Source organism: Equus caballus, chromosome 6 (assembly GCF_041296265.1).
Source record: "Equus caballus isolate H_3958 breed thoroughbred chromosome 6, TB-T2T, whole genome shotgun sequence".
NCBI lineage: Eukaryota > Metazoa > Chordata > Mammalia > Perissodactyla > Equidae > Equus > Equus caballus.
Window position 1 is genome coordinate 67,323,335 of NC_091689.1, and position 22,788 is coordinate 67,346,122.

The window sequence follows — 22,788 nt, forward strand, 5'->3', positions numbered from 1 at the left end:
AAGAATGAAAATCAGCCATTGTTTTTCACCATTTACTAAAATAAACTCAAAATGGATCAAAGACCTAAAGATTAGGCCTGAAACAATAAGTCTTCTAGAAGAGAATATCGGCAGCACACTCTTTGACATCAGCTTCAAAAGAATCTTTTTGGACACCATAACTCCTCACATGAGGGAAACAATAGAAAGAATAAACAAATGGGACTTCATCAGGCTAAAGAGCTTATTCAAGGCAAGGGAAAACAGGATTGAAACAAAAAAACAGCCTACTAATTGGGAAAAAACATTCACAAGTTATTTATCCGACAAAGAGTTAATCTCCATAACATACAAAGAACTCATACAACTCAACAATAAAAAATCAAATAACCCAATTACAAAATGGGCAGGGGACCTGAACAGACATTTCTCCAAAGAAGATATATGGATGGCCAATAGACACATGAAAAGATGCTCTTCATCACTAATCATCAGGGAAATGCAAATCAAAACTGCACTAAGATATCACCTTATACCTGTTAGAATGGCAAAAATATCTAAAACCAAGAGTGACAAATGTTGGAGAGGCTGTGGATGTTGGTGGGAATGCAAACTGGTGCAGCCACTATGGAAAACAGTATGGAGATTCCTCAAAAAGTTAAGAATAGAAATACCTTATGACCCAGCCATCCCACTACTGGGTATCTATCCTAAAAACCTGAAATCAGCAATTCCAAAAGTTCCATGAACCCCTATGTTCATCGCAGCATTATTCACAATAGCCAAGTCATGGAACCAACCTAAGTGCCCAGCAACTGATGATTGGATAAAGAAGATGTGGTATATATATACAATGGAATACCACTCAGCCATAAAAAAGGACAAAGTCATCCCATTCACAACAACATAGATAGACCTTGAGAGTATTATGTTGAGTGAAATAAGCCAGACAGAGAAAGACGAACTCTGTATGACTCCACTCATAGGTGGTAGTTAACATATGGACAAAGAGAACTGATCGGTGGTTTGGTGGTTGCCAGGGGAAAGGGGGGTGGGGGGGAGGGCACTAGGGGTGAAATGGTGTACCTACAACATGACTAATAATGATGTACAACTGTAATTTCACAAGGATGTTAACTTTTATAACCTTAAAAAAAAAAAAATCCTACCCCCTGGGGCCAGCCCGGTGGCACAGCAGTTCAGTGCACACGTTCCGTTTTGGCAGCCCAGGGTTCGCCGGTTTGTATCCCGGGTGCAGACATGGCACCACTTGGCAAGCCATGCTGTGGTAGACGTCCCATGTATAAAGTAGAGGAAGATGGGCACGGATGTTAGCTCAGGGCGAGTCTTCCTCAGCAAAAAGAGGAGGATTAGCAGCGGATGTTAGCTCAGGGCTAATCTTCCTCAAAAAAAATATAAATAAATAAAATTTAAAAAATAAAAAATAAATAAAAATAAAAATCCTGCCCCTAGGCTAAGTGGGGCAGAGCATCTTGAACGACAGCCCCACAAAAACTACTCACAGTGGGGAGAGAGATGCTGCCCCCAAACGAAGTTTTAACCAGAAGAAGGAGAAAGAGATGCTGGAAGACCAAAACACAAATGTCTACCAAAGCCATCATAACCAAAGATATCATAACTTTTCAAAGAGCAAAGACAGAGAAATATCATCCTTCAACAATACATACTTATAATTTAAAACTTGGTAAATCTTTTATACTTATGAGCTCAGCTTCTGAAAATTCTTCTAAATAGATAATTATTATATATCACCACTGACTTGTTTTTTAATGACACAAAGTAGTTTTACTGTTATATTTTTAATATTTCATTTATTATTGCTATGAAAGATAGGCAGTTTTTTGTGTTTTTAAACAAAAAGATAATTTAGGTATTATTTGCTCCCTCTTTTAGCTCAAACAACCCCTATCCAATCACCTTACTCTTCCAATATTACTTCTTTTTTTTGGTGAGGTAGAGTGGCCCTGAGCTAACATCTTCTGCCAATCTTCCTCTTTTTGCCGAAGGAAGATTAGCCCTGGGCTAAAATCTGTGCCAATCTTCCTCTATTTTGTATGTGGGATGCCACCACAGCATGGCTTGATGAGCGGTGTATACATCTACTCCCAGGATCCAAATCTGTGAACCCCAGGCTGCCAAAGCAGAGCATGCGAACTTAACCACTGCACCACTGTGCCAGCCCCTCCAATATTTCTTTTATCCCATATTCGAGATGGTGTCTTCTACTCCAATATTCTAGCCTTCATCTCTTCCATCATCCCAAGAACTCCCAAAATAGTCCTTTCTCTATCAAAAAGACAAACGTTCATATTCCTCTGACTCCAGCTTCTGACAGGACACCTCACAAGATTCGCTTGTACCCCTGCTTATGCAAAGTACCATTTCAGGTATTCTTGTCCCAGGTGTCAGGCCGGAGCCCACCTTCCCTTTAATAAGTAAATGACATAGGTTAGCCTTTCATTCCGTGCATTCTGGGAAATCACAATTTGCACCCAAATTTCCAAGGATTCCTGGCGGGCTTGTATTCTCCTGATGGCCTCTCATTCTGAACTCCTGCTTCTGCTGGATTCTTCACCCCCCTGCTAATTCGATCTCCACCTGTCCTGCCTGATCTTTCCGTATCACCTCCGATGGCAGACGCTGCTCCCTTTGCCAAGAGGACCACTAACATAAATGTGCAGCAGACCCTTCCTAAGGGCATGGGGTAACAGAGAGATGTCAGCATAAAATGGGATTTTTTTTTTTTTCAGTTTCACTTCACATTGCTGCCTCATCATCCACAGCACAGGTTCTTTTTCTTTGTATTCCTTCTTCCTCAGCAAGCTCCCACCATTGCCCTAAAGCCCTCTGCCCTCTGGAATCCCTTCTCTCCTTCTCTCTCTCGGTCTCTCTCTCTCTCCTGTCATGGAGGGGAGAAGGCGTGGTTCTCATAACTAAACATGCCCATACTTTCCTGAACCTCCATAGGAAGATTTCTGCCTTTCTCCTAACTTTGAATTGCAGTTTTCTCTGGGCAATATTATCACTTTACATTTTATTGGCATTGTCTTTTTCTCTTTGTGAACTTTTATCAAGAAGACACTATATCTGTTAAAAATGCTTCCAAGAACATCTAGGCTGACACCAATTCCGGATACAATTTTTTGATGGGGCAAGGAGATGATATAATTGAAAAAAGTAACTGAACTATGTCATTATTCACAGATGAAAAGCGTTACTTTTTTTAAAGTGCTACAAATTGTATTCTATCTTTAAAGGCTAGTTTTGAAAATATTCTGAATTTGTATGCAAGAAAGGTTAAGCTACATATATGGTACACATATAATGTACATGCATATGTGTGTGTACATACATAAGGTAGGGATATTGATGTATGTATGCAAACATGCTAAAAGGCATTTCCCCGTCTTTTTGTCCCCGTTAGTATTACTGTGACTTTTCTTTAATATTTGACAGAAATCTAACAAAATTTCCTCAAGAAAATGGAGGGATTTCTGTAAATTTTAGGTTTATTTTACCTAGATATTCTGCAAATTGTGGTTCCTATTTTTGTGTGTGTATACTACTCAGTTTCCTTCTCTTCAGAAAAAGAGAGGTTGGCTGGCCCAGTCTTGTAGTGGTTAGGTTTACATGCTCTGAATTGGCAGCCTGGGGTTTACAGGTTCGGATCTTGGGTGTGGACCCAGCACCGCTTGTCAAGCCACAGTGTGATGGTGTCCCACATAAAATAGAGGAAGATGGGCATAGATGTTAGCTCAGTGACAATCTTCCTCAAACAAAAAGAGGAAAATGGGCAACAGATGTTAGCTCAGAGCCAATCTTCCTCACCAAAAAAAATTTAAAAAGGAGTTTGTTCTCTCCCTCCCTCCTCTTATCTTTCCAGCTTAATCCCTTTATTTCTTTTTTGTTTTTGCCTACTGAGGTGTTTTTTGCAGACTTCCCTGCAACCTCACAATGTTCCCACTGTTTCCTTTGATGTCGTATTTCAAGCTACTTTTCAGAAAAAAAAAAGTATGAAATATAAAAAATCCACCCTTTGCTTCCTGTGTCAACATTTGAAATAAAAAGCAAACAGTCTCCTGTTTCTTGTTGCATATTCCAGTTGTGGGGCTCATGTTGCTTCCTGTCTCTCCTGCCTTTCCTTCCTGAGGAGACACCTCAGCTGATCCAGGGAGTGGTTGATTCTTGAGAGAGTTGTTGATGAGTGTAGCAGAGTACCCCACAGTGTGCATCTGAGTGCCGAGGAAACTCCCCTTCTGCTCCAGAATCTTTAACAGGAAATCACTTCAGTCAATATACTCAGTGACAGTGAAAGATGGCAAATGGCGGGGCACCATGGGTTCTCAGGGTGCTCAGTCTGAATGCTAAGCCTGGACCTTGCCTCTGCATATTTTTTTACGTCCTTTTCAATGCATAGCATTTCATGGTACACAAAAGGATTCACACAGGTTGTTATTGTTTGGGTTTTTTTTTTTTTTTTTTGGTGAGGAAGATTTGCCCTGAGCTAACATCTGTGCTAATCTTCCTCTATTTCATATGTGAGATGCCTCCACAGCATGGCTGATGAGTGGAGGAGGCCCATGCCTGAGACCCAGACTTGCAAACTGCGGCTGCCAAAGCAGAGCAGAGCACACAGAACTTTAACCACTCAGCCACGGGCCAGCCCCTGTTCACACAAGTTTTGACACAAAACTTCAGGGTTTCAGTGGACTGGAGAGGAAAGTCTCTGTGAGTTGGAGGACTCTCCCTTCACTCCATTTAGAACTGGATAACCTGAGATGACAAATAAAATGTAGTAACTATTAAAAAAAGCTTATTTTCTTTAAAATTTTATTATTCTTGATCAATGCTCCTTCTTAACCTCTGAACCCATTAATCTATTGAGTTCACCCAAGTACTCTAAACTAGTGAGTACACACATGCCAAAAGTATGCATGCTGGAGTTAGCATGTTGTTTTTAAATGCTTTTAAACTTACCTAGAGGCCCACGTTCAGTAAGTAACATGCCCTAATTCAGTCGTTGGGATGCAGCAGAAGTGGGCAGCACCGTGGTCCCGTGGATCTATGACAACGAATCAGAAAACTATTCCCCCATGAGAAACTCAAGTCTCGCCAACTACTGGGCTCTAGACCTGTTCATATATTCAATTTGTGGTCAAGAAATATGGAATGAGAGTTACCATATATCCCAGGTATCCCCTTAAACTCTTAATAGTGCATCTGACTTGAAATTTTCTGCTAACCCAGCAGACCTGTGGACTAATATCATTACTCTTGGAGTCACTTCCTTTGAAGGAGAAATAAAAGTACTCCAAAAGTACAAATTAGGTTTAGCAAAGCACAGTGGAAGAAAAGCCTCTTTTATCTTTTCTGCGTTTGGGTGTTGATTAATGGAACAACTTTGGAATTAGTGAGATCGACTTCAAAACCTTGCTCTGCTCCTTGTGTGGCCCCATTTAAAAGTTAATCTCTATAAATTCCCGTCTTGTAAACGAGTGTGTGGAAATCAGTGAAGGCCAACCAAATGAGAACAAGCAAAGACTATTTATTCTGAGCTCGCTGGAGCAAGGGCGTCAGCCCCATCACTTGTGTTCGGGCAGAGACTCAGAGCAGACAGAGGAGCGGGAAAGTCCTCTCGTGGAAAAGGTGAAGCTTTCGAGTGTGCCCTGACGGGAGGCTGTTGGCAGAGGGAAGCTGTAGGCGGGCTAACTAGAAGGGAGGCTTCCTGTGTGATTGATTAGGGGTACATATTTGGCTTTCTCTGGTTGGTACTAAGTTGGAAGTGGGGACAAAAATTAGGGAGGCTGTCAGTTGTTAATCAAGTCCTGGCTGTTTGGGCTGTTATAGAATTTATTGTTAAGCTTCCCAGATTGCCACTAGAAAGAGCAATTTGATTGCCTGCAAATCTAATTGATAGCTGGCTGGCCTCCTGGGTTGTTGATTGTAGGTAAGGGGTTGGGTTCCTGGACAGGCTACTGCTGGCTGTGGGTCAAAGTGCTATTTTTCTATATGCTCTGGCCATTACACCATTTGTATATTCAGTGTCTCGGCTGTACCCCTGAAAAGCGTTCATCACAGTCCTATCAGGCAGCAGGCGCTCAATAAATAGAAGTACATTCTCTGTAAGTGTTTGAAACTACTATCTGATGTGTTTTTCTTTTTTGTTTTTTAAAGATTGGTACCTGAGCTAACATCTCTCGCCAATCTTCTTTTTTTTCCTTCTTCCCAAAGCCCCCCAGTACATAGTTGTATACTCTAGCTGTAGGTCCTTCTGGTTCTGCCGCCTCAGCATGGCTTGATGAGCGGTGCTAGGTCTGCGCCCAGGATCCAACCGGCGAAACCCTGGGCCAGCGAAGTGGACCACGAGAACTTAACCATTCAGCCACGGGGCCGGCCCCCTGGTGTGTTTTTCTTGATATCAGCACTGGAGTTTGAATTAGAACTGGGTGGACGTGGGAAAGCAAGATTATGCTGGTATAACATGGTCCTTTTCTGTGGAATTATGTCAGAGTTGGCAGGGTATCTCAGTTGTAGGTGAAACACCTGTGAATTCCTCAGGCGAGTCTGAAATTGCCCGTCCCATTCATTTCACTTCTAAGAACTGTCCAAGCCCAAAAGAAACTCTAGGGTTCTTATAGGTCTCTGAATTCATCCTCAGTTTAGGATATATTCTGAGGATACCAATGAGCTTACAGCCACTCACAATTGTTAAAATTTTATAATAAGAACTCTCAAAGAATGAGACACAGCACCTTGTCCTGAATAGGTAGAGATCTTGTTCATCTTTGTATCCCCAGCATCTAGCACCACCCCTGGAACATGGTATACACTTAATCAGCAGTTGAATGAATGAATGAATGAATGAATGAATTTCCCAACTTAGGTCAAGAAGCTATTTTGAAGAAAGTATCAACTTGCCTGCTATTTGGTTTGTAATTTAGATATTCCTGTATGTTCCTTTTTTTTTTCACCAGAGCTCCTAAAGTCTGAGTGAGCTAAAAATTAATCAAATGATTGATCACAGAATTTCTTCTGATTGATCACATTCATGATTTGAATCAAGAATGACTCAAGAATAGAATCAAGAATGACTATTTTGGTCACTTTCTCCCCCCAACACAGTGAATTCTGGAAAGAAAGCGCCAATGAACACATGAGATGAAATTTTAAAGCCCTCTTCTATGAACAGGAAAGAAAGATGTCATGAAGTAGCTTATCTTATTAGCATCCATGTGAAGTGGTACCGAATTTGAACTTTAAATGCTAAACTTATTCAAATGATTTCACAGAAATATGTTCCAAACCAGTTGGATCCCACAGCCTCTGGGGAACTGTACATCTCAATGCGACAGGCAGAGCTTCTTGCATTTTATATGGCAGAGCCCCTGGAGACGGGGTTTCAGAGACAAGAGACCTGGCTTATCATCCAGCCATTACTAGAGTGCACTTCATCCTCCACACATCCACTTATCCATCTGTTTGTTCATGTGTTCATTCACTTAATAACACTGAGCACCTCGGGTTTATCAGGCACGCGGGATAAAAAGCGAATGTACTGTCTCTACTCTCAAAGAGCTCAAGGTAGGATAAAATCGATGATGAACACAAATGCAGCTAGACACAAGATGCGACAGCTTATTCATTCAGTTATAATATCTGGAGGACATAACGATGGCCACAGTCTCTGCCTTTGAAGAACTCCAGAAAACTCAGGTACAGCAGAAAACTCAGGTACACAAATGTGCAAGAGAGAACGTGGAAACTGAGTAAGAGAAAAACAAATTGTCCTCCCAATGTTTCTACCACTTATCTCTCATTGACCAGCCTCATTGACTGAACTGTAAAATGTGCCAGGTTCCATCTACCCTTTTTTATTAAATCCTCCCAATAATATGATTGCCATTTTACAAATGAGGAAATAGCATCTGATGAAGGCCAAGTCACTTGCCTAAGATCAGGGCTGGTAAATAGCAGAGCTAAAATTCAAAGCCACGTCTGCCTTATTTTGTCCTCCTCTCATTGTATTAATGTTTTTCACGTGTAATCAGTGGACAACCCCATCCAGAGCTACTGAATCGGCGTGGGAGGAGGCATGGGGAGGAGGCTTCGAACCTGCAGTTTTAGTAAATAAACACCGCAGATGGATCTGTATGTACTAAAGTGTGAGAACCGCTACTGCCTTGCCCCTCTCGTTTGGCTGCTTCTTACCTCTGGCCTGGGCCGTTGAAATAGACTCCAAATGAGTGTTTTCCTCTCCCTTCTCAGCCCCTCCTGATAATTATCATTCCCTTGCTCAAAAGTCTTCAGTCCCTATGAAGACCCATCTCTTTATCTAGGCACTGAAGTTTCCACAGTCTCTTGTCATCTATTCTTCTAGCCTGGGATCCCTTGACTTCTTTTTAGGAACTATCTTCTACAGCCATACTAGTGTGCACTTAGAATACGCATCGGACTTTCTCCCATCTCTTTGCTTTACCCTCCTCACTACCCCAGATACTTTCTGAATTTCTGCATCTCCTTATATACTCCTTATTCAAAAACCAGTTTCACAGTACACACATGAATTACTGTTCACCCCCAAAAGAAGTAAAAACTCCATCCAGTAGTCACCTTAATACTTTATGTTGTTATATATATAATATATTTCATTTTATATTATATTTTATATAGCATTATATCTATGCCAGATTTTGCCTTTTACCATCATGGTACTTGGATTCTCTTCCTGATTGGAGGCAGGCCCTCAGGAGACAGGCAAGAATCCAGACTCAGGAACTCTTATATCTTCCCCCTGGCCCCACATCTTTTCTAGCTTGGGGTGGAGTACGTAGAAATCAAAATTCATTTTTGACTGATAAGTAAACATAGATGTTTGCTGTAGATACAAAACGGGTTATTAAAAATTGCATTGGCTTATAAATTCTGAAACAATGGTTCCGATTTAGAACTAGATAACAGCAGTTAGACTGTGAAACAGCAGCCTTAATAATGTGAAAACATTCTATGCCCGTCCACAGCAAAATGAACCAAGAGTGCATTTTACAATTCCAGTAAATCCTAAAAAAAAAAAAAAATTCCAGTAAATCCTAAAAAGCATGTGAAACGTAGGTGATTTGACGGGATAGTACGCATTAATTAGCATTATAAAAGAGAGTTTAAAGTGAAATTAATATCCATTTAAATAAGGTAGTAACTGGAGGAGAAACAGTGTGCCTTTTATTCTTTTTTAAAGCAATGTTAAACCATTAGGCCTAGGAAGGGGTCCCAAATGCAGCTTTGATGGACTGTGTCTTCCTGATGGCTTGTACTTCATTGACAAAACCTGTATTTTTCTTCTCATGTTGTATAGCTGCTACCCACAGCTTAATAGGGACATGAGGTAATTTTTTCAGATCTATAAGTATCTGCTTTTAAGGACAAATGCCTAAAATCCGTGATGATTTTTAATAGAATTCATTGTATATTATCAGGGAAAAATTAAAGTGCTGTTTGTGGCTTATTCTTCTGACGTGGAGTAAGGTCCTGTGACAGGAAGGACTAGCCTTAATTCCGAACTTAATCCTTCATAAAGGCCTTGCTGCGTATTTCCAAAGAGTGCATTTACACATATTCAGACATTTCCTGAGAGACTGTCAAGTTATTGCCACCGATTATGATCAGTAACTTCCATTACGAAATAGGGATTTCCAATTTACTATATCATATTGATTTATGTATAATTACCTAACCTCCATATTAACTGCTTTAAAAAATATAATTTCCCACCTGGTTCAAGAATACTTAGTTGGTATGTGGCCATGACTGAGGAATCTTGCTACACGAAATGCATAACACTGTGCATTTTCTTTGGACGGATATAGTTAATAAATATGTGTCTAATCATTGATAGTAACAAATTCTGGTAACCCACATGTCTGCAAAAGAACTATGTGTTTTTATATATAAACCATTGTAATCTTCCGGTGCAAACAATAATTCATGCTATGATTTTGTAGCAATTTTTCAGTGTTCTATGAGTCAACTGTCTTTTTGGTAGACTGACTTCATGATATTAAAGCTATCTCCTTTTCATCAGGCCTTGTTGTTAAAGATCTTCACACATTCAAGCTATTTTGTTTCCACGTAATTTCCTTGGTCAAATAAAAGGTTGAGATACAGTTGTATGGATGGGGAAACAGAAATCTCCAACTTTATTTCTAAACTCTCCTTGAATGAGTCTGAATGAGTCTTTTAACCCACAGGAGCGGCAGAGGAAATGATTGTATGTTATCAAAAAAAGTTAGGACGCTTTGATATATAACCTTTTCATGCCAGGGCAATGCAATTTATCAATCATTGGTATGCTATTCTACTATCTGTGCATAGATTTTGCACCATATATTTTAAAAAATCCTCTAAGTAGCCATTTGTTTCAACTTTTAGAGTTGAGAAGCAGGAACATAGAGAAAAAATAATTTTTAAAAGCTTTAGTGATTTATATGAAAAGATGTGTCCTCATTCTACTTCGTCTAATATGTGTGTTGTTATGGTGACACCCGTGAACTCTGATGCTTGTAGTAAATATGTAGAAAGTCTCCAGGTTAAAATTACTTCGTGTGGGGCTGGCGCCATGGCGCAGCATTAAGTGCACACGTTCCGATCCTCGGCGGCCCGGGTTCGCCGGTTCAGATCCTGGGTGTGGACATGGCACCGCTTGGCATACCATGCTGTGGTAGGCATCCCACATATAAAGTAGAAGAAGATAGGCACACATGTTAGCCTCAGGGCCAGTCTTCCTCAGCAAAAAGAGGAGGATTGGCAGTTAGTTCAGGGCTAAGCTTCCTCAGAAAAAAAAAAGTAAATAAAATAAAACTACTTCGTGCAAGCTGGAGGCCCTTGAACCTCAGAGTCAGGCTCTGGCTGGGTTGAAGCCAGACTCTGCTGCTGCCTGACTGTGTTACCCACATTCCATTCTTTTAAGAATGAGAATTCTCAAGTCAACAGATTATTTTTTGTATCAGTTTAAGAAAAAAACAAATCTTAGGGGCAACACAGGCTTACAGTAAAGATACAAGCTAAGGTACAAAATATGATCTGGGCTCAGACACACTCAAATCCCCTATACCAGCATTCTTCTTACCACTTACAGATGAACCAATTGGGATGCTCATTAAAATACAGCTACCTGGGCCCTACCTTAGACTTTCTAAATCAGAATCTCGGAAAATGGTGTCTAGTAAAGAGCATTTTTTTTTTTTTGATGGGATTTGTAGATGAAAGAGTATGTTTTTTTTAATTTATTTATTTTTGGTGAGGAAGATTGGCCCTGAGCTAACATCTGTTGCCAATCTTCCTCTTTTTGCTTGAGGAAGATTGTCCCTGAGCTAACACCTGAGCCAATCTTCCTCTATTTTCTATGTGGGATGCCGCCACAGCATGGCTTGATGAGCAGTGTGTAGGTCCACACCCAGGATCTGAACCCATAAACTCCGGGCCACCAAAGCAGAGCATGCAGACTTAACCAGTGTGCCACTGGGCTGGCCCCAAGAGCAATTTTAACAAGCTTTCCAAATGATTCAGATGCCCACTAGGGTCTGTGAATCACCTCTTGACTTTTTATTCATTGATTAAATGACTCAGTCCTTCAGTCCTGACTCATGCATTCATTGATTCAACAATATTTATTGCACCACTTTTCTTTGCAGAGTACTGTGCTAGTTAGCATGTGAGGAATAATACCATATAAAATACAGCATTTGCATCAAGTGTTTTACTACCTAATTAGAGTGATGAGAGGTGTTCTCAATGTTTATTAATAAATAAGCACAAGGTATTGGGGTTCAAGATCAAAGCTGCATTTATAATATAGCGTGTAACATCTGGAACAAGAAAAACATCATTCCATTCTGGTCAGATGACACTTGGAGTAACAATCTCTCTTGTCATCAATGGTGATGAAATGATGCATTTAGGTCATATCTTTTTGCTTTTTCATTTCTGTTAAATTTGGAGGGGTTTTTTTGGTCTTCTGCCGAGGAAGATTTTCCCTGAGCTAACACCTGTGCCAATCTTCCTCTATTTTGTATGTGGGTAGCTGCCACAGCATGGCCACCAACGAGTGGTGTAGGTCTGTGCCTGGGAACCAAGTCTGGGCCACTGAAGCGGAACATGCCAAACTTAACCACTAGACCATGGGGCTGGCTCCTGGAGGGTTTTTTTGAAGACTTACGAATGAGCTAAGTAGAAGCAAGCTAGGAAGAATGTGTTAAGGTGATTGCTAAGTTTTGTTTCTTAAAGCCAGCTGGGACTACCCCTCCCCCATTGGGATTATTTCCAAACTGATTTTCCTTGTCTGTGGAGCATTGCTAATTGAATTAGTGAGGGCTGTGCCCCCAAAAGCAGCCCACACTACCCTTGGGGGTTAATATTCTTCTGTCGAGAATTTAACAGTTCTCTCAAAAGAACTTTATATGAGAAGATCACAGTGAAAGGTGTCTCAGTTCATTGTGGAATTGTATAATTTGGGTTATACTCAGGAAACCAAAGCAATAAAAAGACAGAATTCACTGAAGAAAACGTTTTTTTCACTAGGTACTTGACAAACAGATATGTGACTTACATACAGATTGTTAAATTAAATTAATGGATTGATTTAATTTGGATTAATGAGGTCTCTGTAGCTTATCATAAAAGATGTGTCCATATTTTCACAAATGTGTAAAAACCAAGAACCAATATCTTCCCTCTATGCTGCAAAGATGGGAAAATGAGACAGACACATTTGTTTCCTTTTAACTATTTACTCCAGAATTAAAAAGGTTGATCTGAATTATTATCTAGAGCTATTTTACTCACTTATCCAAAAATGTGCATGTCTCTATTCATGTGTTTTTATTTATTTATTATTTTTGGTGAGGAAGACTGGCCCTGAGCTAACATCTGTGCCAATCTTCCTCCACTTTGTGTATGGGAAACAGCCACCGCGTGGCCTGAGGAGTGGTGCACAGGTCTATGCCCAGGATCCACACCTGCAAACCTTGGACTGCTGAAAATGAGCATGTGGATTTAACCACTATGCCCCTGGGCCAGCCTATCTATTCATGTGTTTTTGTGTGTGTATTAGTCTGCTCAAGCTGCTGTAACAAAATACCACAGACTGGGTTGCTTAAACAATAGACATTTATTTCTTACAGTTCTAGAGGCTATAAGTCCATGATCAAGAGTCCAGCAAGTTTGGTTTCTGGTGAGAGCGTTCTTGGCTTGTAGACAACCGCTGTTTTGCTCTATCTTCACATGGCTTTTCCTTCGTGCCTGTTCAGGGAGAGACTGTTCTCTGGTGTCGATTCCTCTTCTTATTAGGATGCCAGTCCTATTGGATTAGGGCCTCATCTTTGTGACCTTATTTAAGCTGAAATACCTCCCAAAGGCCTTATCTGTGAACACCATCACATTAGGGGGTGGGGCTTCAACATGAATTTAGAGGGGACACAGTTCAGTCCATCACAGTGGGTAATGTCAGGTGAACCACACTTTTTAAAATAATTTAGACACATCTTAAACTAAGGAAGTTTGCAAATTTCTTTGTACTTCTAGTGCCCACAGCAAAAGAAGAGACTGCAAAAATACTGGCTGCTATTACTTTCTAAGAACTTCTTTTTTTGAGTATTTATTATTAAATTACCTTTTAAAATCATAGAAAGAAATTACAGACATGAAACAAAACTCTTTACCTTTAACTCCATCACACTATTATACTACTATTGCCATTTCTTTCATTCCTCTCTAATCTTTTCCACAGGGATTTGTAATGGAGATCACGATGCTTTTACCAATTTGTGTTCTTTTTTTGCATCTCCAAAATGCATTTTGTAAACGCACTTCCTTAATTCGACATATTTTTGAAAGAATTGCAGTGTTTAATTTTGATGAAGTAGAACAACTTTCTTTTACTCAATTTTACAAAATAGCTTTGATTTTTTTTTTCAATAAACCAGCCCATATTTACTGTGCCCGTTGCCAACCAAAACTCCATCTGTGTCCATGAGATATCCCTCAACACACAGCACACTGCGAATCTTTAAAAAAAGGCAAGAGAATTACCCAGAGATGAGATTAACTTGATTATCCAGAGAATTGAATATTCAGCAACCAATGCTAAATGGTTTTTTCTCCGCTGATCTCAGGCTTGTCGGACTGCCATTCTTAAGTTAGCCCAGGATAGGTTTAGATGGATGAAACTGAGAGGCTCAAGCTTTGTGGAAGGTGAGATTCACAGTCTAATTTAAAGCACAGAGACTGAAAAGAATTTGGCTAAATAAAAGTAGGAAATCTTTCTCTGGAGAACTCTTCCTTTATCTCCACTTTGAACATGGTCAGGATTCGCCACATGTGTAATTTGCTTGGGTAAATGTAGTTAGTTATGAACTGAACAAATCAATATAGCTAAAATAGGGCATGGCAGTGGATCATATTTGTACTTAGCTTCGCAAGCAGAAATTTAAGGCTTGAATCTTGACTTTTTAGTAAGATGCGCTGAATAATACAAAATGTGAATTAAAGAAGGTGCTAGAACAATGCTTCTTTGAAGGGAGAGCAATTTTCCCCCCAGAGCACATTTAGCAAAGTCTAGAGACATTCTGGGTTGTCACACCTGGCTGAGGGAAAGAGGGATGTTACTACCATCCAGTGAGTAGAGGCCAGCGATGCTGCTAACACCCCACATTGCACTGCACAGCCCCCACAACAAAGATTTCTCCGTCCCAAGGTGTTAATAATGCCAAGACCAAGAACCCTGGGCAAGAGTAAGATTTCTGAGAGGCAAAGCCCCAGGTTTCATTTTTAAAAATATTTTTCTCTAAAGGACTACCAAGAAATTTGGATAGACTTGTCTCCCTTAATTGTTTGAATCTTAACGTTTTATTTTCCAGAAGAACCACCCCAAGCATAATTAAAGTTCCCATATACTGCAAAACATGTATAACTTGGCACAACTATTATGATTTAATATTTTAACACCTATTCTCTAGAAATGAGAACAGCTTCATTTTACTACCAAAAAAAAAGAGTAAAAACTATCTATTTCCACTCATGACCATAGAAAACTGATGATCTTAAGGAGGAAAAATGCTCCAGAATAGAAAGGAAGAATTTCATAAGGCCTGTGCACTACTGTTTCCAGGGCCTGGTGGACCGGCATACAGCGGACATTCAGTAAAAATATATTTGTCAATTCTCTTCTTTTTTTCGTTCAAGCATCAGATAGCCTGCATCATACAGGATGATTCACAGATTGTCAAAGTGACTTAGGCTTCTCACAAACCGAGTCATGAGCATGAGGGACAGGAAATTGTCCTTTGCTGTCTGCATTAGTCATTCGAAAAGACACGAAAGGCAAGCCATGCCCTGGGCAGCTATTCCAAACATTTTCCTCCTTCTAGATTTGCATAGCCTCCGTTACTGAGTGTAAAATTATTTTCATTTTTAAAATAATTAAGTTAATTATTTTAATGAGTTGCATTAAGGGTTAACAATTCCTGGACCTTGCAAAGCTGTACCATATGAAATTGGGTTTCAGGGAGCCGAAGTTTGTATGGGAGTTTCTGGGGCCAGGAACCAAGCCATATCTTGAGAGCAGGAGCAAGAGGTAGAAGAAACACCTTGATGCAGCTTTGATCAGAGGATGAGAATTCTCTTTGACGTTTTGCAGAATCACTTGCCTGGCTTAGAGTCGTGGCCACAAGTCCTCTGCCACCTGCTTTTGACGGTTGGGTGAGGAGCGCCAGGAGATACCGGTTTATGTTTTGTTTTTCCTGCCAGAGCACTTGGTGAACCCTGCTGTGGGTTTTGTTGTGTTTGAGAAGTATTTGGACTCTGGACAGAGAAGGCAAATTCCATTCTTTGGGGACACATCAAGCCTTCCTTTGTCCCACAAGCAATAGGCTGCTTAGAGACGTGTTAACTTCTCTCTCAAAGTTTTCACCACGTGTTGCAAAACTGTGTCTGGCCCAAAAATATCTTAACTGTACATTTGCATTTCTAGAAAATATGACTCCACAAAGCATGATAATACAAAACAAGCATCTGACATCTTCAGAATAAACGAGGTTAGGAAGTTACCCTATCCAAACTCAGTTTCCCTCCCATGTTTTCCTGTGAAAAACTATGTTCACTTATGCTAATATTATCTTAAAGGAGTATGGTGCCTAAACATCTTTATATATAAAGGAATGGACACGATTTCTCATCAAGTAGTGTTACAGTTGATGGAAACACTTTACTCAGCTTGATGATTGAGTTATAAAGTATCTCCTCCTATTTCCAAAAGAGGGTATATAAAATGCATAAGACAGAACATCTGAAATAAATGTTAAAAGGAAAAGCCAGAAACCATTAAGAGGAAAAACATAGAACCAGTGACTGTACTAATAGCCGATATTTATGGAGTATACACTATAGGTAATGTATATCTCTAAGAGTTTTATGTGTATTCACTCATATAATTCTCACCCCAGCATTGTTAAGTAGATACTTTTGTTATCCCCATTTTACTGATGAGCAAACTGCAGCATAGAGAAAGTGATAATTTGCCTGAGGTCACACAGCTACTAAGTGGTAGAACCAGGATTTGATTTCACGGTCTTGTTAGAATCTCTGTGCTAAGCCAAGGTCTATGCTGCCTTCGAAACTTGGTGACACCGCTTTTCTGAGCTCCAAGGCAGGCAAGGCAAGATATACAGTACTTTTTCCGAGTGCTAAATTCTTGAGAAAATCATTGAATAGATTGTAATATGAGTAACATTATGTAACGTGACAAAAATTATGATTAATTGCTGTTCAGCACAAGGTCCAAATGTGTTCTTCAAAATAATATTTCTCACATTAACCCTCAATAAAAGGGATTTAAATAGTAACTCAATGAATATAGCTAATAGGATTTGAAATCCAGATTTCCTAAAGTGAATAGCATTGACGATTGGGTGTGATTTCTACCATTGATCCCTGTCTTATTTACCTTCGTAACTGTCTGCAATTATCTTGTTTATGTATTTACTTATCTTTGTATCACTGGTCTCCTCTGCTAGAGTGACAGCAAGGATCTGTTTGCCTAATTCATCTGCTTATCTTCAAAACTTAGCATAGAGGGGCTGGCCTGGTGGTATAGTGGTTAAGTTCAATGTCTGCTTCAGCAGCCTGGGGTTTGCAGGTTTGGATCCCAGCCCCAACCTACACCATGCTCATCCAGCCATGCTGTGGCAGCATCCCACATTTAAAGTAGAGGAAGATTTGCACAAATGTTAGCTCAGGGACAATCTTCCTCAAGCAAAAGGAGGAAGATTGGCAACGGATCTTAGCTCAGGGCCCATCTTCCTCACCAAGAAAAAAAAAAAAAAACTTAGCATAGAGTCTGGCATGGCAAATGTTCAAAATTATTTATTGAGTAAATTCATGAATCAATGAATGCTTCAAAGGCAAAGAGTTCTACCCAAGAACACAGCCTCAAGATCCTCAAAGTAGAAATGATGACCCAAATTTATAATTTATACATTTATAAATGATGACTGGGAAAGTCATTGTTCCTTAAGGAGTTCCAGGCTGAGGGATCTTGACTGGAGTTGAACAGACAGGGTGTTGACTCTTTTACTTGTTTCTATCTTCTTTTTTATAAGCCCTGATGTCAGGGCCAGTCGCTGGAGTTGAGTTCTGCAGGATCCACCCAAATCCTGCCCAAGCAGACAGCTGAGGACTTGCTGCAGTTGGCAAAGTCAGTGGACGGACCGGCAGAGAGGAGAGACTGCTCCCACACTGCCAGCTCTGTTTCCGTCAAAGCCCTCTGCCACTGCTTCCAGTCAGCACACTTTAACCTGGGCTTAAAGACAAAATGCTTCCTGTGGCATTTCTACAGCAGGTGGTGCTTTATGTCCGGAGTCACAGCATTGAAGTCTTGCATCTGGCTCCCCACTACCAGATTTGCTAACTGTTTCCCTGCGCTCCTGGAAACAGGGCCTTGAATGGACTAACTGAGCTCTAGATTGGACCCGTGCTATTTTGAGATTTAACAAAGCCTATGATTCATCGCCTCCCTCGTTCAACCTTCTCTGCCCTTTATCTTTTGCAACGTTTCAACCCAACGAGCAGCATATGAAGGAAAGGATGGCACTCAACCTGTTTTCAGCTCAAGGAAGAGAAAAACATATTTATTTAGAGATGGCTGGGTAGGCCAGGGCCAGTCTGTTCAAGAGAAACCAAAAGCTATTTGCTCCAGGGTTTTCTTTAAATAAAACTGCAATGGAAATACTAATTTACGTTATAATTTTTAAAAATCGAATAGCTGTTCTAAGCTCTGGTTTCATAGATCGTGGGGCCACTCCTAGCCTTATCGTTTACATCCTCGTCACACTGAATTCCTTTTATTTCCACCATATGGAAGTATGCACTTTCTTTGGACTGGAACACCCTTCTCCCAGTCCTTCTCTGCCTTCAAGTTTCACTTCACGTGTCACGCCCTGTAGGGGACTTCCTGAAATTTCCAGATCCTGCTAGGCGCCCTTCCTCTGCGGTCCCTTTGTTTTAGCACTTACTATATTATATTTAATGATCTCTTTATGTGTCTGTCTCCTCCATTAGACAACAAGCAATTCTTTGAGAGCAGGAACCATGTCTTACTCATTTCTTGCCCATGGTTCCTGGCATAAAGTCTGGCATGTAGAGTGAGCTCCACACATATTGGTTGAAATGAATCATTTAGCCAACAAACCACAATGCGATCGCTCTGTCTGGCCTTTTTCTGCATTCTGAACTCCTGGAAGCACCAGGAACATTTTAAATGACAGCATTTAGAACTTCTGAGAATGTAATCTCTTGTTATTTCTCTTCCTTTTCAGGCACCTCTGTCTGGAGCTCTAAAGGACAAAGGGAAGAACCATGTCCATGATCGCAGCTTTCTATGGTGGCAAGTCCATTCTCATTACTGGGGCCACAGGCTTCCTAGGCAAAGTGTTGATAGAGAAGCTGTGTCGCACCAGCCCCGACCTGAAAGTCATTTACATCCTTGTGAGGCCCAAGGCTGGCCACACACTGCAGCAGAGGGTTTCCCAGATCATAAATAGTAAGGTATGCCTTATGGGAAGAGCCTGAGGGCAAGATGATACATGGAATGTTCTCTTATAACCCCAAACAGCAGGGGGTGCGGAGGTCAGGGGGTGGGGATGGGGGCAGCGTATCTGGGCAGATAGAAGATAGGGGACAAAGCAAGATAGCAACCAATTGTTCATGGAAGTCTGTGATGTGTTCCCCTCAGAGGGGAAAGATGCTTGGGCTCTGTCCAGGGCAGGCGAGAAGAAAATCTATGTTCCGGAAATTACCGAGTAAGAATCAAAATGTGGAAATTCCCAGAGTGGATGGTCCAGGCTTGAAATCTATCATAAGTTCATTGGAACTCTTCCCTAATTTTCTTCTAAATTTAAGGTAGTTTCCCCCAAATTTTTGGATGTTCTATCATATATTATATTATATTATGATACACAGAGAGGATGATTACTGAGTAGCCATGCAGTAATACTTTCAGTTGTCTAAACTCTACAAGGTTTAGCTGTTTATATATTTTATCTATGATAATGATATTGTTATTATGCCATTTTATTTCTGTTATCTCTTAAGTTCTTCTAAGGGGAAAACATTGAAAAATGAAACATTATATGTGTGAATGAGCATTTGAGTATCAAACCCTCTCACTTCTCCAAGAAAATATATGCATATCCTCTCTTGTTTCAATTTGTAAATTTGAAGCTAGTATAGGCTTTGCTCTCAAACATATCTGGGCTCAAATTCCGACATGAATTTGTTGTCGCTTTACCACTCAAGCTCCAGTTTGCAATGTTTAGAAGAGAAACAACAGCAACTATCTACCAGGACTGCCAGAGGCATCAAATGAAAAAAAAAGTGTGTCTGGTTCATAGTCCCCTTTGCAATGTACAGGGTCACTGAGAGTTGGCAAGAGGAAAATTTAAATAAAGTTTGTTTGTTTTTACAAAGTCTCCTTTCTAGTGTGCAGGAATGCTCGCATCTAATGGAGACGTATATCTGATAGCACAACATATTACAGATGCCCAGTAACTCTGACGATCCCATTTATCTTCAGGCACCAGGATGAGATTTTGATACAAACCATCATCAAGACAGTCAGAAGTCTCTCCTATATCTCATGGCCCAACTCAGCAGTGGGACAGATAATAATACTGACTGTTCCTGGATACTTAGTACATGGCAGATACTATTGAAAGGGTTTTTCACACCTTACTTCATTTATTTTTGCCACAACCCTGTGAAGTAAGAACTATTAATGGCCTCATTTTATGAATGGGAAAACTGAGACCTGAAGTGTTAATTTACCAAAGGTCACCCAAATGAGAGAGTCAGACTTTAACCCCCACAGTCTGGCTCCAGTGCCAGCACGCTTGCTCGCATCCTACACTGCCTGCATCGAAACTAATGGTTCTTAAGACTGAGACAAAAAGGCTGATGAGGCAGAAAACTGGAATCTAGAAGAAACTCTCAGATCTCTCTTCAGACAGCTGTGCTCAGTTATATTTCCCTGATGGTCTTTGTTTTCATCACAGAGCAGACAAGCCTCTTTAGCTTTGTAGCCAGCTTATGGATTTCTAGATTAATATGTGGGAGACCATTTGTGGTCAGCACAATCTTTACCTACTCTTCTTTTCGATGCTCTGTACTTGATAACACAGCAACATTACTTTTGTTCTGGAAATCTTTGTAGTACTATATATAACTTATCTATGAAACTGCCTTGCAAATCCCTACTCCTGCTTCCACTATTGGGTTATTTACTGTCAGCTGTTGACTTTTAGAAACAGTGCTCCTCAAAGTGTGGTCTCCTGACCAGCACCATCAACATCAGCTGGGAACTGTTATTATCAGATGATGCTTAAGAGCATGGGCTTCAGAGGCAGACTGGCCTAGGACTGAATCTCAGCAATACCAATTGTTAGCTGTGTGACCGTGGGCAGGATACATACTTTATGGAGCCTTAGTTTCCTTATCTGTAAAATGGGGCAATGATACCTTACTCACCCAGAAATGCCTGTCTGTCTGTCTAGCTCTCTATCTATCCATCCATCTATTCCTCTCTCTTGCTCTCTCTCTCAAGCCTTTCTGGATTCAAATCCAGGTCTGATATCATAAGGTCTGGCTTTACCCACTATCCCCTAGGGCATCAGTTTTTTACTGTTATGATAATTAGAGTTTATTTGTACAGATTTTTTTTCCTCCGTAAATTTTTCCCTAAAAGAATTGTGGAAGGAAAGAAATCTGTTGTGTATTATATAGCTGAAAAACTCATCTGTGGTAATCACGTCTACATGGCCATTTTGAGGATGACAAGGACAGATTCTATCACCTGACTATTAAAAATAAGCCTTTGGTTATGCAAATACCTACTTTCCTGGCACTCTATGGAATTTGATACCCGTAAAAAGATTTTTCATGGAAAAGATGATCTACTTTATTTCATTTCTGGGGTCCTGAGACTGAAAAGCTCCCATAACACAAATTGTGTAGGCTAGTACATTTTGCTCATATTCAAAATAAAGACAAACTGAAATTATATTTTTAAATTATGTGAATGGGCTACTTTTGAATGGTAAAAGAAACCTCTAGATTATATTAAATTTTTTGCTTACGGATAAAAAATGGTTAGAATCAAAATAAGACTGTCTCCAAATGTTTCCATTTAGTCTGGTATCGAGAATCATTTAGATGACACATTCCCATCTTTGGATTTTTTTTCATTTGGTTTCTAGGTCTGTGCCGTTCAATATAGTAGCCATTAGTCACATGTAGATATTCAAAATCAAATTAATTTTAGTAACGAAATTTAAAATTCAGTTCCTCAGTCACACTAGCCACATTTCAAGTACTCAATAGTCACATGTGGCTAATGGCTACTTTATTGGACAGAGCAGGTAGAGCACATTTCTAGTATCACAGAGAGTTTTATTAGACAGCGTTGATCCAGATAATTATCTTGCATAAAAGGAACATATTGTGATTCAGATTTCCAAGCTACCCATCATTTTTATTAATTCTACAAACACTTACTAAAGTGCTTACTATGTATCAAGTGTATGCTAAGCACAGAGAACATAGAGACAAAAAACAATACAGCCAAGTCAGTGGTAGAGACAGTCATGTAAACCATGATTGCAATGCAGCATGAGTTCTCCAGGGAGAGGAGAGCAAAGGGCAATCGAAGCAGAAAGAACCACACTTGCAAATGCACAAATGGTGTGGTGTGTTTGGGAAACTCTAGGTGACTTATTTGGTCCCAAACAAGTGATATTAAGGATTCTAAAGATATGCTGAAGCCAGATCTTGAAAGACTACAAATAATTATATCAGTTAGGCTACTTTCAGTTGAAAGAAAACTCAATTGAAACTGGCTTGAAAAACAAAGATGATATATTGGTTATACCATGGAAAAAATCTAGGACTATCCTACACAGTGATGAGTAATTATGACTCCACTAGAGCTCTGGCTGCATTGGTCTGTGACTCTATGAGCTCTGCCATTTTGTTCTAGTCTTATCCCAGTTATGAATAAGATCGTTGTTACAGTTTCAAGTTTCACATACATATATGGTGATCTTTGAGTGAAGAGAAGCTGGCTCTCCCTGAAGCTCTCTCTCAAGATTGGTGAAACCTCTTTTCTCGAAACTCTCAACAAATTTCCCCATACGTCTCATTAGCCTGCATGAAGTTACCTGTCCATTTCTGAACCAACCCCTGTGGCCTGAG

General features: G+C 40.1%; 1 protein-coding gene across 8 annotated transcripts in view; it reads left to right on the top strand.

Moving 5' to 3' along the window:
* The window catches only part of FAR2 (fatty acyl-CoA reductase 2), a 144,179-nt gene that overhangs the window by 75,129 nt on the left and 46,262 nt on the right, over positions 1–22,788 (top strand). For all 8 annotated transcript variants that reach the window (XR_011439722.1, XR_011439723.1, XM_023643306.2 and 5 more), the window contains exon 2: positions 18,861–19,089. Coding sequence is in view for 6 of the 8 variants with exons in the window: in XM_023643306.2 (XP_023499074.1) it covers positions 18,901–19,089 (189 nt within the window). In the remaining 2 variants the exon portion in view is untranslated. The remainder of the gene's footprint in view (positions 1–18,860; positions 19,090–22,788) is intronic.